Below are 17,833 nucleotides of genomic sequence, written 5' to 3' on the forward strand. Positions count from 1 at the left end.
ATTAGAGTGCAAACCTACAATCCACATCAATTACACCTTGATCTAGCATAATCCACTGACAGCGTCGAGGGAGAGGGAGATCACTCGAACACGAGGACCTTCCTCCGTGAGCAGCGAATGAGAGAGCAAGAGATTGTTATACGCAGACACCTTGGGGTCTGGCAGCAGCGAGTGAGAGGCTGTAGATGGCGCTGAACACTTTCTCACCTTCTACTCCACTCAATGATTTCAGTCTTCTTTGGCGCTTTAATCGGCAAGAGATGGAGTTGATCGTGGGCTCCTGGTTTCCTGGCCTCTTTGCTGTATGCTGTGGTCGCAGCCTTGTGGAACACTCTTGGAGACAGAAAAATGCCAGATCGCCTGATCAGCCTGAAATCACATTGCCAGAATGTTGATTGTGGGCTCTAGTAGTTGCAGAACCACATCTGAAATAAAAAGAAGTGAAAAGAATCACTTTGTGACCCATCTTGAGGGTGTCACCTTTTGAAGCATTGTTCGCTGGCGCCATTGTTTTGATATTGCACTTTCAAATGAAAGTTCAAAGTAAATTTATTATCAAAGTGTGTGTATGGTACCATATACTATCTTGAGATTCACTTTTTTGCAGGGAAAAAAGAAATACAGTAGAATTTTATGAACAAATACACATTATCAAACTAAGACTGACAAGTAACCAATGTGCAAAAGAAGACAAACTGCAAATAATAAAAGTGCCGAGAACATGGGTTGTAGTGTCCTTGAAAGTGAGTTTGTAGGTTGTAGAATCATTGTAGAGTAGAGGTGATTGAAGTTATCAATCCCAATTCAGGAGTTTGATAGTTATAGGGTAATAACTGTTCCTGAATCCAGTGGTGTGGGACTAGAATATATCTCCTGCCTGATGGTAGCAGTGAGAAGTGGGCATGGCCTGGATGGTGGAGGTCTTCGATGATGGATGCTGCTTTTTATAGCAGCGTTCCACGTAAATGTACTCATTAGTAAAGAGGACTTTGCTGTGATGAACTGGATGGCATCCACCACTTTCTGTAGCCTTTTCTGTTCCTGGGCATTGGAGTTTCATACCATCTTCTGAGCATCCATAGAAATTTAGCGAAGTTTTTGGTGACAAGCTTAATCTACACAATCTTATAAGAAAGTATAGTGCTGTTGTGCCATATTGGTACCAATGACATAGGAAGGAAAAGCAAAGAGATCCTGAAGAGAGAATTTAGAGAACTAAGCAGAAAGCTGAAGAGTGGGATCTCCAGGATAGTGATTTATGGATTTCTACCTATGCCACGTGCCAGTGAAGGTAGAAACAGGATGATTTGGCAGATAAATGCAAGGCTGAGAAATTAGTCCAGGGCTTCATGTTCTTGGATCATTGGGATCTCTTCTGGGGGAGTTATAACTTGTACAAAAGGGACAGGTTGCATCTGAACCCGAGGGGTACCAATATCCTTGCAAACAGGTTTGTTGGAGCTGTTGAGGAGTGTTTAAACTAAATTGCCAGGGGGATGGGAACCAGAGTGAAGGGACTCAGGATTGGATGGATGGTAAAACAGCAAAGATAATGTGCAGTCAGATGGTCAGGAAAGGCAGGCAGATGATAAGACAGAATTGCAGCCAACAGGGTGATTATCAGTGCATTAGGGATGCAGAATCAAGAAGGGTAGCAAATACAGTACTCAAACTGTTATATCAGTGCGCAGATTATATGAAATAAGGTGGATGATCTTTTTACACTATGATGTGGTGGCCATCACTGAATTGTGGCTGAAGAATGGTAGTAGTTGGGAGCTGAATGTCCCAGGTTGCACATTGTATCAGAGGGATCGGAAGTGGTGCAGTTACTATTACAGAGAAGGTGTTCAAAAAACTGGAAGACCTAAGGGTACATAAGTCACCCAGACCCATCCGAGGGTTCTGAATGAGGTAGCAATGGAGATTATGGAGCCATTAGTAATGATCTCTCAAGAATCATTGGACTGTGCCGTGGTACCACAGGAGTGGAAAACTGCAAATGTAACTCCACTCTTTAAGAAAGGAGGGAGGCAGCAGAAAGGAAATTATAAACTAGTTAGCCCAACTTCAGTGGTTGGGAAGGTGTTGGAGTCAATTGTTAAGGATGAGTTTATGGAGTACTTGATGACACAGGACAATATAGAACAAAATCAACATGGTTTCCTGAAGGGAAAATCTTGCCTGATGAACCTATTGGACTTCTTTGAGGGGATTACACATAAAATAGATAAAAGTAATGCAGTGAATGTTGTATATTTGGATTTTCAGGAGGCCTTTGGTAAGGTGCCAGAAATGAAGCTGCTTACCAAGTTAAGAGCCCATGGTATTACTGGCATGGTTAGACTGATTGGTAGGAGGCAGCAACTGGAAATAGAAGGATCCTTTTCGAGTTGGCTGCCAGTGACAAGTGGTGTTCCACAGGGGTCTGTGTTTGAGCCACTTCTTTTTATGCTATATATCAATGATTTAGGTGACAGAATAGATAGCTTTGTTGCCAAGTTTGCTAATGATACGAAGATTAGTGGAGGGGTGGGTGGTGTTGAAGAAACGTGAAGGCTTCAGAAGGACTTAGACAGATTAGGAGAGTGGAAAAGAAAGTGGCAAATGAAGTACAATGTTGGAAAATGCATGGTCATGTGTTTTGGCAGAAGAAATAAATGTGCAGACTACTTTCTATACGGGGAGAAAATCCAAAAATCTGACATGCAAAGGGATATGCAATGTGAGCATTCATTTCAAGAGGTCTAGAATATAAGAGCTGGGATGTGATGCTGAGGCTTTATAAGGCACCAGTGAAGCCTCACCTTGAGTATTGTGAAGAGCTTTGGGCTTCTTATCTAAGAAAAGACGTGCTGGTGTTGGAGAGGGTTTAGAGGAGGTTCACAAGGATGATTCTGGGAATTAAAGGGTTATCATACGAGGAACATTCGATGGGTCTGTACTTGCTGGAATTTAGAAGGATGAGGGGGGGATCTCATTGAAACCTTTCAAATGCTGAAAGGCCTAAACAGAGTAGATGTGAAAAGTATGTTTTCCATGGTGGGGGAGACCAGGTGTTACGTACCCCGTAACTGGGTTGCCAAACCAGCAGAAATAGATCACTCAGTTGGAGTCTGGAGTACTAGAACTAAGAAAGTTTTATTAAAGAAACAAGCAACACAGTAATCGAAAGGATAATAAATGCAACAGTTCAGCGATGATAAACACACATGTGCACAGAATTAAGATAACAGCATCAATCAAGCTCTATCGTTGTCTAGGAGTAAATGACCAAATTTCAAAGTGACTCAAAGTTCAGTCCAGTTAGTAGTTCAGTTCGCAGTAATCGTTGCCATGGCGATGGACAACTTGAGGGAAGAGAGAGATAGAACAGGAACAACTGATCATTGAGAACGGCTTCACTCACAGACCGGCGAGATTGCTCACAAGCAACTTTTGGGCGGGTCCTTGGTGATGTCACCTGAGGTCACCAACTGTGACCCCTCCTCCAGATGCAGTTGATCCTCTGCAGTGAACCCGGCACCCAGGCAAGGGCGGACACACAGGGTTCCCGCTGATCGTACCTTTCCACCCTGGTCGTTGTCTGGTACTTCTCACCCACTCGTGAGAGGCGCACCGCTTCCAGGGTCTCGTTACCTCGGGTGGCGTGTGTCGCCTTAGCGAACCTGTCCCTTTTTATCCCCCTGCTGGGGTATCGCCTGTCCACCACTTCAAACAGTTCAGGGTTCAAAGGGGGAGCCGCTCCAGACAGCTCTCTCTCCCACGTCCCTTCATTACACATCTCCAGACGCTGCTCCATTGTTCCTTATCTCTCCTTCCCCTGAGGGCAGGTGGCAGACCACTTGCTGATGTCACTGATGCTAACACAGGCCAGCAAACATCTTAACTTTATGTATATTCTCGTAACACAGGAGAAGAGGGCACAGCCTCAGGTTAGAGGGGCGTCAATTTAAAACTGATGCGGAGAAATTTCTTTAACCAGAGGGTGGTGAATTTGTGGAATTTGTTACCACAGGCAGCTGTGGAGGCCAGGTCATTGGGTGTATTTAAGGTGGAGATTGATAGGTTCTTGATTGGTCATGGCATCAAAGGTTATGGGGAGAAGGCCAGGGAATTGGGCTAAGGAAGGGATAAAAGGGATTAGCCATGACTGACTCAATGGGCCAAATGACCTAATTCTACTACTATGTCTTATGCTCTAAAAAGTATTATTCCATGAGAAGGCAAACCTTAGGGACTGCGTACTTGGTGAAGTGAGCAGCAGTGTCAATTTTGAATAAACCTTTTAGGAAAGTACTTGTTTCCAAGATTTGGAGATGTGTTTAATTAAATTGCAAGAGCAAAAGGAGCTAGATTGGCTCTTTCTTGAAGTATTTTTATAATTTTTCTTCCTTAACAAATTTCACATTCTAACATGTATATGTTGGAAAAAAGTACTCACAGAGTTCCTGAAGAAGCCCTAAAGGTAAGTAGAACTCAGCCATCATAAAAATCAAAAAGAAGGAAAAAAATGCAAACTCATCTTTTTTTCTTTTGTGCCTTGATAGCATGAGAAATACACCAGTCAGTTTCAGATACACGTGAAAGCAGCAGAAGATAAGAAAGTGGAACCATCTGATATCGTGCAGGACCACTCAAGTACAAAATTGGAGTCGCCAAGGCAAAATCTTGAAAAGACTGAAAAGAAAGGTGTGCGTATTTGTTATTCTTTGGCAATGTAATAGATGTCACTCCTCCCTTCTGTACTAGTTGTTAATATAACAATATTACATTTATTGCTTTAAAACTTTGGGTGGATTGAAATAGATGAGATGTTGTAATCCACTCAATTTCAAAATGTTTTCTATAGGAAAGGATCATGAGGTTTACTTGCAATGCCTGTTATCGTTAAGGTAGAATTGAGATTTGTTATTTACGTTTTGTAATGGTAATTCTAGTAACCTGCACTGCAGCTTTAGCTTGGCCTACAAGCTCAATTTATGTTCATGTAGCAGCTATATTACCAATTCACTGTGCAGTGGTGCAGAATAAATGTACAGAGAACAAGAACATCTCTCAATACTTTAAGAATGCTGGCTCTTTACATCTCCATATGTGTCAAAAAAGAGGGGTAGGTCAGCAGCCAAAAGGCTTTACTTCGCTACTGCAGAAGATGCTTGTCATCACTTTACTGCATTTGGGGTACTAGTTTTGCTTTTCTGTAGCTGAATCTGGATGAATTATGAGCATGTCTTTATGTAGTAATCAGGAAATATGGATATTATTCCCATTTTGGATTCCATATGACCTCAGTTCCATAACTCCTCAATATGGCCTGTTCAGAATTTCCCTGATTCCCTGGCAATTGCGCAGGCTACTGCTGGTGTGAGTTCTCCTCCCACTCTTCAGTGCTCCACCTTAGTTGCATTATATCAACGCTGAGTACTGTATCAAGAGAATTAATTCAGAATGTATATTCATATCCATGAAAAAGAAAAAATAAAATATGAATTTGCTCTGCAGTTACTTGGAGGTAAGCAAGCAGATAATATTAAGTCAATTTAGCATGATGGTCTTTAATGCAAAGACATTGCTGTACAAATATAAGTCATACTTGTGGCAATGCTATACAGCTTTGGGACAACTAATGGAAAAGCATAAACACGAGGAATTCTGCAGATGCTGGAAATTCAAGCAACACCCGTCGAAGTTGCTGGTGAACGCAGCAGGCCAGGCAGCATCTCTAGGAAGAGGTACAGTCGACGTTTCGGGCCGAGACCCTTCGTCAGGACTAACTGAAAGAAGAGCCAGTAAGAGATTTGAGAGGGGGAGGGGGAGATCCAAAATGATAGGAGAAGATGGGAGGGGGAGGGATGGAGCCAAGAGCTGGACAGTTGATTGGCAAAAGTGATACGAGAGGATCATAGGACAGGAGGTCCGGGAAGAAAGAAAAGGGGGAGGGGGGAAAACCCAGAGGATGGGCAAGGGGTATAGTGAGAGGGACAGAGGGAGAAAAAGGAGAGAGAGAGAGAAAGAATGTGTGTATATAAATAAATAATAGATGGGGTACGAGGGGGAGGTGGGGCATTAGCAGAAGTTAGAGAAGTCAATGTTCATGCCATCAGGTTAGAGGCTACCCAGACAGAATATAAGGTGTTGTTCCTCCAACCTGAGTGTGGCTTTATCTTCGTCAACTGTACCTCTTCCTAGAGATGCTGCTTGGCCTGCTGCATTCACCAGCAGCTTTGATGTGTGTTAATGGAAAAGCATGGGCACTTTGGTCTCTGGACCCAAGAAAGGTATACACTGGTGAACTACTTATTGCAGATTCATTAATGCACTCATGGTATTGCAGTCTAAATACTCATAGGTATATGCTACCAAGAAGACATCTGTTCAGACTACTCTTTGTGGTGTCAGGAACTGGCATGGAGCCCTGCTGTCACTCCCACCAAGTTGTGGGTCAATGAGATCATGTTTCATAGATACAGGAATGTAACAACAGAGGGCAAGGATTTGTAGCAGGTACCCAGGATAACAACACTATCGGCAATGCATTTCCCTATAAATAATGACCATTCTTAGTACCTGCACCATTTGCCCTTCTGTCTTTAAGGACACCCCCTGGGTGGTAAGCAAGGTACCAGTGTATTTGCCTTGGAGGTGTTGTATTGCAGATTGACTAGATGGGTTTCTGGGTTGGGGGAGGTTGAGTTTGAAAAGTGGAAATTTAGAAGAAGGGGAATTGATCTCGTAAAATTTTGAGAGAGATCGAGAGGTTAGATGTTGAGATTCCTCTGGCTGGGCAATTTAGAACTAGGAAATGCAGAGTAAGAGACGAGTAAATTAAGAATGAGTTAATTCAATCAAAGAATTATGATTCTTTTGGATTTGCCTACTTAAATAATTTGTGAATGCTGAATTCTTGAGACTGTTTAGCAGATTTTTGGACACTGATCCAATGGATATGGGGATTGGCTGGGAAAATGTATGAGATAGAGTATCAGTTATGATTCTGTTGATTGATGGTATAGGCCTAGCTTCTATTTGTGTTCTTGTAAGTTGAATTTTCACAGATTAAGTGCTGCATCTTTAAGTGCCTCTGAAATACATAATATAGTCAATTTATATCAAAGAATATTTTATTTTAGCTACAGAGTTCCTAGCTTACACAAATACGCTAACAATTCAGTTTTAATAATACTTCCTGACATTGTGATAGTAGTAATATTACCATATTAATCTCTGTGGCTGTTTCATTGGCTATAAAGGAATTCTACTGTAGCTGAATCAATTCCAGAATATAAACTAAAGCAACAAAATGTAGATTAAGAGATATGTTGCAATTTATTGTCACTCTGACGAACCTATGGCACAAATGCCCGAGGTGGCACACGCAAAAATTTTGTTGCCCCGTGATATGCAGTGCTGCCTCTCATTTCTTTAAACTTAACTTTTTTTGTGAATAGGTTTTTTAATCTGTTGATTTCAATCTGTCCCTGTTATACTTTTAGTAATAGTAAAACCTGTTGCTGCAATCATGCAGAACTTTATTAAGATTATTATTGGAGTAAGTGTCACATACAGTTTTGGTCTCCTTTTCTAAGAAAGGCTATGTTTGCCATAGAGAGTCTGGGGAAAAGGTTCACTAGACTGGGATGGTAGAACTGTCCTAAAGGAAGTGATTGGATCAACTGAACCATATTTAATAGAATTTAGGAGAATGAGAAGGGATCTGTGCTAGCCAAGGCCTCATCTCCACCCACCTGCCTTTTCCTCATGGCCCTTAATTCCTCTACTATGCACCCCATAACTCTTAATTCCCATACTATGCAAGGGTCTCAACCTGAAATGTCAGCAGTCCATTTTCCTCTACAGATGCTGCCTGACTGGCTGAATTCCTCCAGCAGCTTATTTTTTGCTCACTAAGCTTAATTGATGGGGAAAGTTATCCAGCCAGCTCTACTCTGGGCAGTTTAACATTATCATAAATTTGCATTGTATTTTAAAAGAAAAGGTTATTTGATTATTATGGTGTTGTTCTGGGATGTTGTGCAAATGGGAAATTGTATTTCCTGCATGCATTACAGCAGTGACTATACTTCACAAGTACTTTGTTGGTTACAAAACATAGAAGGAATCTTAAGATTTAGTAGAGTAGATATTCATGATAGTTCCAAAATTTATTCCGTTGGAAGTCCATGAAATGAAATTGGAGACAATACAGTGTGCGATTGCACAGTGCATTTAGTGCCTCTAAACCAGGTAGATTTTCTCGTAAAGTTAAATTACCAACTAAATACCAAGTTCAGTTGTATTGTACTATATGATTTTCATTTAATATTTCAAGCAATCAATGAAGCTGCCTGTTGCATAAATTATATTACTGTGAATTAAATATAGAACTGATTTAAATATTTCAGCTAGTAATTATAGAGAATACAGATGTAACTCTGAATTATATTCAGACCATTTTAATGGAAAGAAATTAATTTTCCTGTATGGTACAGGTTGACCACCGAAAATCCGGAATGATTGGGACCTGTGCAGTGCTGGATTAATGATTTTGACAAATCACAGGTGGTTAGGTTAGTAGGCGATTTTGTCCGCATTGTAGAACTGCTCAGGACTTAAATTTTCATCAGAAACTTAACTTAGCAAACTCATCAATAACAACCAAACAACAGGAATTCTGCAGATGCTGGAAATTCAAGCAACACACATCAATGTTGCTGGTGAACGCAGTAGGCCAGGCAGCATCTCTAGGAAGAGGTACAGTCGACGTTTCAGGCAGAGACCCTTCGTCAGGACTAACTGAAGGAAGAGTGAGTAACTCATCAATAAACTCAGCAGCTGTTTCCTTCTCTGCTGACTGTTTTTCACCATACATTGCACAAAATGTTATGCCATGCCGTTGTTTGAAATGCTGAAGCCACCTTCACAATAATCACATTCATAATCCATTCCTCATTCTTTATGAAATTATTTCACTTGTTTCTTCACCATCTCTCCCGACCATTCTACATCTTTGCTGGCATGGAGTTTAAATCACTTTATGAGAACTTTATCTAGTTGTGAACTCCTTCCATCTTTCATTGTTTTCCTTATGCACATCTGGTATTTTTGATTCACTATCAGCAAAGAACTGGAGCAACTTTTCTTTTTGTTTCTTTATATCAGAAACTGTGGAAGAGCCAATGTTATGCAAGTTGCATATGTGTTTCACATAAACACCACTGACGAGTTTTTTCTAGAACTTCCACCTTATCTTGTATAGTTAATGTATTATGTTTGCGCTTTACGTGAAAAGCACTTCCTTTATTCAATGAAGACATGACTGGGGCAAGATAAGCACAGGTTACAAAAATAAATGCAGAATACACAAGGGAATGACTTGCTTCTTTTAAAGATCTTGCAAACAGCTAATTCTGCTAATAGCGCCACCAAAACAATGCAGATGAATTGGCGCGGCGACAAAGGAAATTTGAAATTAGGCTGGCAAAAATTATGCCTGAATCAGTGGTGCAACCAGATTACTGATTCCCGGATTCAAGGTGGTCAACCTGTATAAGCTTTTTCTGTTGAATACTTTATGTAGTTTCAGTAAATATCTTAAAATTCTTCTGCCATTGCTTGATGGGAAACTCGGGACATTATACTGATAGAGGACCTGTTTTGTGGGTATACTATAGGTCTCATTTTCTATTATGTTTTGGTGAACAAGTTGCTAATGCATTTGAGCTTGGCCTATGTGCAGACAGTGCTTTTGCACGTGCATGCCTAAGCATAATACTGATGTGGGAGTGACTTGGATTCTGAGTGGAAGCAGTGTAGGTTGAATAGTTTCCAGTTTGTGCATTAGATTAGCTACATTCCTTTGGGAAGCCTCTCACCTGAGGTGATGTGCTGCATTATGTGAGAGTGAGAAAATTGTGATAGATTTTCTACTAAAGCTTCAACAGGTGTCTTTTGCAACTTAAAACTGATTGAAGAAACTCACTAAACTGGTCTGCCTTGTTTAATTTGTGAATGAGTTTAAAACTACACAGTTAAAACTGACTTCAGTAATTATTTGTTAGTATATTTTGGTCACTGTGCTTCATATGTAAGGCTCAGACAGTAGGAGTATTAGTTTTTTAAGTAGGCATTAAGAACATGCTTTGATCTCTTTTTCCTGAGTAATTCCTTGCTATGACAGAGATGGGAATAAGTTGGCCTATTTCTGGAGACGTGAATGACAGGCCTACCCTTTGTAGATGGCTGAATGCAGTTAGGCTTTCAATTCTGTGATTTTGGCCTGGAGTGTGTTCTGAGGTTGGTCTATTTATTGTGCTGATGGGGTTGAATGATTTTTGCATAGAAAACATGAGATTGGCATTTTAAATCATGGATCAATCTTGGGTCACAAGAAAAGGACATCTATGCCTGTGTTAACTCTAAAAAATATTTATATATAACAATAGAAATTTGCAGAGGTAGCCATTTGGCCCATATTATCTCCAGAGGTCAAAGAAGTCCCATTCAGTTTGTTATTATATTCTGTTTATGCTCTGTAACTGTGTAAACTGCTTCATAGTTTACTTATGAAGATATTTTTCAGTTCCTCTCTGCTCCTTGTGGTGTTTGATTTAAATCTGTTGACTTCCAAGGAAAACAGGTCGTACCTATACACTGTACATAGGTCTCTTGTATGATTCAACTAAATTAACATTCAGTTACTTTTGTCCAAGGGAAATCTTTACAGTCAATCCATTATTTCCTCATATTTAAAATTCTCCAGTGCTGATAGCATCCTCATGAAGCTGCTATGTGTGTTCTCTCCACTGTGAACATGGGTGTTTTATACAATTTTAGAATGACTGCCTTATAGCCTAGCAACACACACATAAAATGCTGGTGAACGCAGCAGGCCAGGCAGCATCTATAGGAAGAGGTACAGTCGATGTTTCGGGCCGAGACCCTTCGTCAGGATTAACTGAAAGAAGAGATAGTAAGAGATTTGGAAGTGGGAGGGGGAGATCTGAAATGTATAGCCTATGTCTGTTAGCCTATGCCAGTACTAAATATAGTTCCACATATCAACCAATTTTACCAATCTGTCTATTGCTTCTAAAGTCTGTCTAAAGTCTTCAACAATCCTGCTAACTATTAAGCATATTGTCAATTTTGTTTCAATTTAGGTTTCAGATTAACATATAACAAGAAAAGCTTTGGTCCTAATTTGACCTGCAGTGGATCCTACTGCACACATCTGTCCAGTTCGATGGTTTCCAACCTGGGGTCTACGGACCCCCTACTTAATGGCATTGGTCCATGGCATAAACATAAAGAAATTCGGAATCCTTGGTCTAGTTGGAGAATGAATTCTTAATTACTGCTCTTCGTTTCTTATCTCTTGGCCAATGGCATTTTTAGTTATTCATGGACAAGTTGTGACCATGATTCAGAAGGACAGTGTTTCCTTTCCATCCTAAATTAATTTGAGAAAGTAGCAAATTCTGTCTTTAACTATTCTAATGTGTGCAGTGAAGTTATGCTTAAGAGTTCTTTCAGGGAGTTTGAGGACACATTTCTAAGTCAGTGTTGTGTCTGACCTATAGTGGAATATGAGGTAGTGGAGTTTGCATATACTTACTCCATTTTAGTTAGCAGAGATTATGGATTTGGATGAGAATTTGACAAAAAAATGATGAGTTGAAAGTAAATTTAATTTCAAAGTACATGTATGTCACCATATGCTACCCTGAGATTCATTTTCTTGTGGGAATTCAGCCACCATTCACTCGATACACTGAGTTACCTCAGTGTATCTAGTAGATGACTGGCTGAAATACAAATTCCAAATCTTCATTTTGAGCGTAGAATACATTTCATGTTATATTTTTGCTGCATAAATCTTTGATTTCTGACTTTTTCATATTACATTTATTCTTTGGTCAGGAGTATTTTTGTTTTTTGAATGATTACTTGGCAAATATATTGCATTTGGGATAACTTAAAAAGATCTTGTACAAAAATATTATTTGTATTAAAATATTCTAGGAGCATTTTTTGTAAAATATACCTTAATTTGCATTACTTTTTTAAAACAAATTAGACATGCAGTATTGTTGACTTGCATTTGAAAGGTAATCGTTCTAAAGCATGGGGTTGAATTTTTAAACTAACACTTAACAGTTGGTGTTTAATGGAAGATGTTTCGTGTAAATTGCATCAGCGTGGTGCATGTCACAACATGTTTTGCATCATTGCTGGTTTTGTCCAACTCAATATTACGAGATCACTTTGGACAGCGGGAAGGAAAAAGGTTTGAGAATATTTCACTCTCTGAGAGATAGAAGAAAATCAAAAGTTTAGTTGTGTATGGACTCATTTCCATTTACAAATAGACGTAGGAACAAAACAATGGGAATATCTGTAAGAAACTAGCTAATTTGTATATAGTATCGATATATGAGTCATTAAACTTAATGATATGTGATACCTCTACATCATTGAATCAACTCTTACATGTTAATAAGATATAATACTTATAAAAGCAAATCATGCAAGATTTTTTTGTACTCTTAAGGTAATGTAAAAATGGTAAAAAGAAGTGAAGAAACAAGCAGCAGACAAAAACTTTATTGCAAAAAGAAAATAACTTTGTAGAAACTATTATCTCATTCTTGGCATCAAAGGGATGAAAAGTTGGCCACACCTGAATCATGTGCTTAAAGGGATTTTGAATTACATATTTTGGAATGGCCTGATTAAGTAACTAACATAGCAATGAATTAGGAAGAAAGTGAAAAGTAATGATGGTGTAGAAGATGAATATGCTTTCAACTCCATGTATGGCTGGATTATCAATGAGAGTTAGAAAATAGAACTTTGATATGGTTGCTGAGAAGAAAGCAATTTTACACATGAAATAATTGATAATTGAACAAGAATTTGTAACCAAGAGGAATAGACATAAACTCGAATCAAGATAACAGAAGCAGTGAGGTTAAAGCATAGCACAAATCTGTAAAGGTAAGTAGGCTATTAACCCTTCAGTTGTACTAGTTAATTTGTCAGAGCTGTGTACATCAAAACTCCATTTATCTATTTTTTGTCTGTCTCCCTTAATGTTTTGATAAATTTTGAACAAAACATGACTATTATTGAGGATATGAAGGGAAGGAAAAGTTATCGAATTTGATAACACTAGTTTCAGTTTTTTTGGGGAGTGAGCACCAAAATTCTTCTAAATTTTGCATTAAATAATTTTCTTTATTTCAGTACTAATTCCCTTGAGACAATTTTATGAATTTGTCCTTTGTTGAAATGCAAAAAAATTGCAGTGGTGGAAATCTGACCTGTGGAACTCTGAAAATGCTTCCATTATTTCATTTGTGGCAAGAGGTATGGAATTAATGTTTCGGGTCAATAAACTTCATCAGAACAGAAAAAGTGAGAATATTTTAAGATGCAGAGAGGACAAAATGAATGTTTTTATTCGGATGGAAATTAAGATAGAGCAGGTGACTTCTCTCTTGGTTTCCACTCAGTCACAGATATTCCCTTTGTTTCTCATCCCCCAACTAAACTGAAACACAATTGTTTATCACTTTTTCAATTCCAGTGGTTGCTGACCGAAAATGTAACTCGATTGCCTTCTCTGATGATTGGTACATTTTGCTTATATTTTATTCATTCTTTCCTTAGATGGTGGCACAATTAGACCCACTCCTCTGTATGGCCAACCATCGTGGTGGGGAGATGATGATGTGGATAACAAAGGAGAAAGAGGTGAACTGAAGAAAACTGATTCCATGAAAGGTATTTGTCAGTTTATAAAATTAACCAACTGATTTGCCATATTTATTTGTCAATGTAATCTTAGTTGGATTTTAGAAGCAGCACAGTTTACCATGTGAATAGGAATAAGTCCGCAAACCCTTATGATGTTATAGCCAGATTCACTCAGCAGTCTGATTGGAACTGAATTGACTTTATTTCTTACATCCTTCACATACATGAGGAGTAAAATTCTTTACGTTATGTCTCTGTCTGAATGTGCAAAATAGTAATTTAGAATAAATAGTAAGATATACAACAGAACAGTCAAGATAACTTAGAAATATAATTGTGTCAGCATATGACACGATCTGATGGCCTGGTGGAAGAAGCTGTCTCGGAGCCTGTTGGTTCTGGCTTTAATATTGTGGTACTGTTTCCTGGATGGTGGCAGCTGGAACAGTTTGTGGTTGGGGTGACTCAGGTCCCCAATAATCCTTTGGGCCCTTTTTTACGCACCTGTCACTGTAAATGTCCTGAATAGTGGGAAGTTCACATCCGCAGATACATTGGGCTGTCCGCACTACTCTCTGCAGAGTCCTGCGATGAGGGAAGTGCAGCTCCCATACCAGGCAGTGATGCAGCCAGTCAGGATGCTCTCAATTGTGCCCCTGTAGAAAGTCCTTAGGATTCGGGGACTCATGCCAAACTTCTTCAACTGTCTGAGGTGAAAGAGGCACTGTTTCAGATGCAATCAGTTAGAGATATTCATTTCAGGAGTTTCTTCTAGAGAAATCAAAAGTGCTATAAAAGTATGCTTATTTTCATATGTTTCTTCATTGATTTTTTAACCTAGTGAAATAAATTGCAAGGCAGGTAAATGGCATTTAACCATGCATAATCAACAAAATAAATTCCTTTCCCCAAGAAATGCTGGTGAACGCAGCAGGTCAGGCAGCATCTATAGGAAGAGGTACAGTCGACGTTTCGGGCCGAGACCCTTCGTCAGGACTAACTGAAAGAAGAGATAGTAAGAGATTTGAAAGTGGGAGGGGGAGATCCAAAGTGATAGGAGAAGACGGGAGGGGAAGGGAGGGAGCTAAGAGCTGGAAAGTCGATTGGCAAAAGGTATACAAGGCTGGAGAAGGGAGAAGATCATGGGACGGGAAGCCTAGGGAGAAAGAAAGGGGGTTTATTTTTATTTTTTTATTATTATTATTATTATTTTTCTCTCTGTCAGATTATGTATTGCAGAGAACTGCTGCTGCCAAGTTAATAAATTTCACGTCACATGCCGGTGATAATAAACCTGATTCTGATTCTGATTTTACTACTTGCCAGCAGCAACTAGTCCAAAACTCCAAAGGCAAAAGTAGTACCAGTATTGGATTTGTAGATTATTACAGTTTAGAGAGACTCTGATACTATCTACAGACTGCAATTTTAAACATCAGTTTTGCATCCCAAGTCTGGTAGAAATTATGTGCTACATGTGCCATCCAGAAGGAACAAGTAAGATGTCCAGTTTTATTTTTCCTTTATTATTATTTAATCTCTAAAGGGTGCCTCTTTCTTTTCTCTGCCTGTTTAGAAAATATAATGAATATTGTTAATACTAAATAAAATAAATCTACTTAAAGTTATAATTTAACCTAAGTGTTGTAGAGCCAACAGTTTGAGAAATCCTCTCTCCGAAGAATATCCTTGTTATGTCCTTTTGAGTTGTAACAGGTAAACAAGTATACAGTAAATAGATTTATGGTCATCTTTAGTTGTACAAATACTGTAAATGCTAAACATATACCCCATGCTTCAATGTGTTAGTTATATTGAAGCACTCTTGCCTGGTTCTGAGTACAAAGGATTTTACTTCAGGTTTTGTTTACAAATTTGCGTAAATTATTTTAATTTCAAAATTGAAGATTTAGTCTTGGGGTTTGGAGAATGTAACTAATTTGGCCAGATTCCATTTTAAGAAGGCAACAGCCATATGCAGAAGAGAAGGTGCTTCTGTTGAGTTTCATGCCTAGCCTGTGCTGAATTATCTTAAAAAAAATAGCACTGCAATTAGCATCACACCAAAGCATCAGGTTATAATTAGCATTGCACTTAAATGTCAACCTAATTTTGAATTCACTTTCCTAGATTGTGATTTAATCCATGGCCTCTGACTCAGAGAGGAGCACCATTACTAAACCGAGGTAGTACTATGAATCCTTCCTGATTTCCTGGCTACTTTCTGAAAACTATCCAGGAAACTTAATGCAATTACTTAATGTAATTCAATGAATCTAATTGCAGCCAGTTAGAACGCTTTTGATGGGCACCTAACAATCTTTGTTGCAACTTGTACAAAGCATCTATTACTTGTCTACCCGACCTTCTTGTCTGCTTTTGTATGGCTCAAAGGTAGAATAAAGGGAAATCTTGCCAAGATCTTCAGTTATTTGTGCTAATAATATGTATCATAATTACATTGACCAATATACAATTCTTTTTGAATATATCACATCTTATTTAGACCATCCCTGACAATTCTGAAATAAACCCGAAAATGTTAGAAATACCTCACTAGAGATTGAGAGAGAAACAGAATTAGCATTTCAGGTGATGATCTTCATTGGAGATGAGTAAACTAAGTGAGAGGGAAAATCAAAAGCGGAATGGAATGAAGAACTAAAAAATGCCTTTGATAGAATGAGGACAGCAGAGAAACCTGTTTTTCTTTCATTATAATATAGTTCCTTGTATTTCAAACTTGGATTTTTACTTCTGTGAGCACATAATTATTTTTGGAACATGTAGTAAGGAAATTTCTTGAATGAAATTCACTATATCCAAAACAATTGTTTTAATTAGGCTTATTCTACAAATATTTTATACTTTTGATGGTATTTATGGTTAGATATTTTAAAATACTTGCCAGAAATGTTAATGTTAATCACAGTGTATTCTAGTAAAGAGACACACAAGTCTTCTGCCATACCATTTCATCTAGACTTTTCAGCATATCCTTTTGTACTTATTAAATCTATTCTTAAATGCATCCAAACCATGGATGTCCAATGACCAAATGTAGGCAACCACAAATGTCCAAATGATGTTTAATAGCTTACATAAAAATGTTGGTTATTTCCTTGGACATATTCTGCAGTCATCAGCATGATGTGTAAATATTGTATGTAACTGATGGTCAGTGACTTTTGTAGATGAATTAGTAGTAGCAAAATGCTCAATTAATTAAGTGCTAAATTCTGTTCAACTTATCAGTGATTTTCCCAGTCATCAGTTGTAGATTTTTTTCCCTTGGAAAATTAAAATGAAAACAACAGTTATTTAATGCAATAGTGTGATCTCACATCACACTGAGGTCATGAAATGATGTGGCTGTTGGTTTTGTTACTGAAGCTGTTGAAGCAAGAACACTGTCAAGAATAGAATAAACTCCACACAAAGGCTGATTCCTGACTTTATCAGGATATAACTTGGTAACTGAATCTGGTAGTTACAAATTAACTGGCCTTTGTCCTCCAGACATATTTAATGTTAGTTTCTTCTTTTACTTTCAAGAATCATTAGATTCTGGAATAGTTCCAGAGGACTGGAAAATTACAAATCTCACTCCACTCTTTAAGAAGGGAGGGAGACAAAATGCAGAAAATTATAGGCCAGTTAGTTGGGAAGATGTGAGAGTTCATTATTAAGGATGAGGTTTTGGGGTACTTGAAAGTGCATGATAGCATAGGCCAAAGTCAGCATGGTTTCCTTAACAGGAAATCTTGCCTCACAAATATATTGGAATTCTTTAAGGAAATAACAGGCAGGAGACACTAACGAGTGTCAGTGGATGTTGTTAACTTGAATTTTCAGAAGGCCTTTGACAAAGTGCCACACATGAGGCTGCTTAACAGATATAAGCCCATGATATTACAGGAAAGATAGTAGCATAATAGAAATTTTGTTGACTGGCAGGAGACAAAGAGTGGAAATAAAGAGGGCCTTTCTGATTGGCTGCCGGTGACTAGTGGTGTTCCACAGGGGTTGGAATTGGGTCAGCTTTTTTCACGTTATATTCAATGACTTGGAT

The 17,833-nt window shown here is 38.6% G+C and overlaps 1 protein-coding gene across 5 annotated transcripts in view; it reads left to right on the forward strand.

The window, feature by feature from the left end:
• The window catches only part of cep170ba (centrosomal protein 170Ba), a 64,905-nt gene that overhangs the window by 11,835 nt on the left and 35,237 nt on the right, over window positions 1-17,833 (forward strand). For all 5 annotated transcript variants that reach the window (XM_063048318.1, XM_063048291.1, XM_063048309.1 and 2 more), the window contains exons 6-8: window positions 4,410-4,468; window positions 4,551-4,692; window positions 13,675-13,788. In XM_063048318.1, coding sequence (XP_062904388.1) covers window positions 4,410-4,468; window positions 4,551-4,692; window positions 13,675-13,788 — 315 coding nt within the window. The remainder of the gene's footprint in view (window positions 1-4,409; window positions 4,469-4,550; window positions 4,693-13,674; window positions 13,789-17,833) is intronic.

Source organism: Mobula hypostoma, chromosome 1, assembly GCF_963921235.1.
Source record: "Mobula hypostoma chromosome 1, sMobHyp1.1, whole genome shotgun sequence".
NCBI classification, from domain to species: domain Eukaryota; kingdom Metazoa; phylum Chordata; class Chondrichthyes; order Myliobatiformes; family Myliobatidae; genus Mobula; species Mobula hypostoma.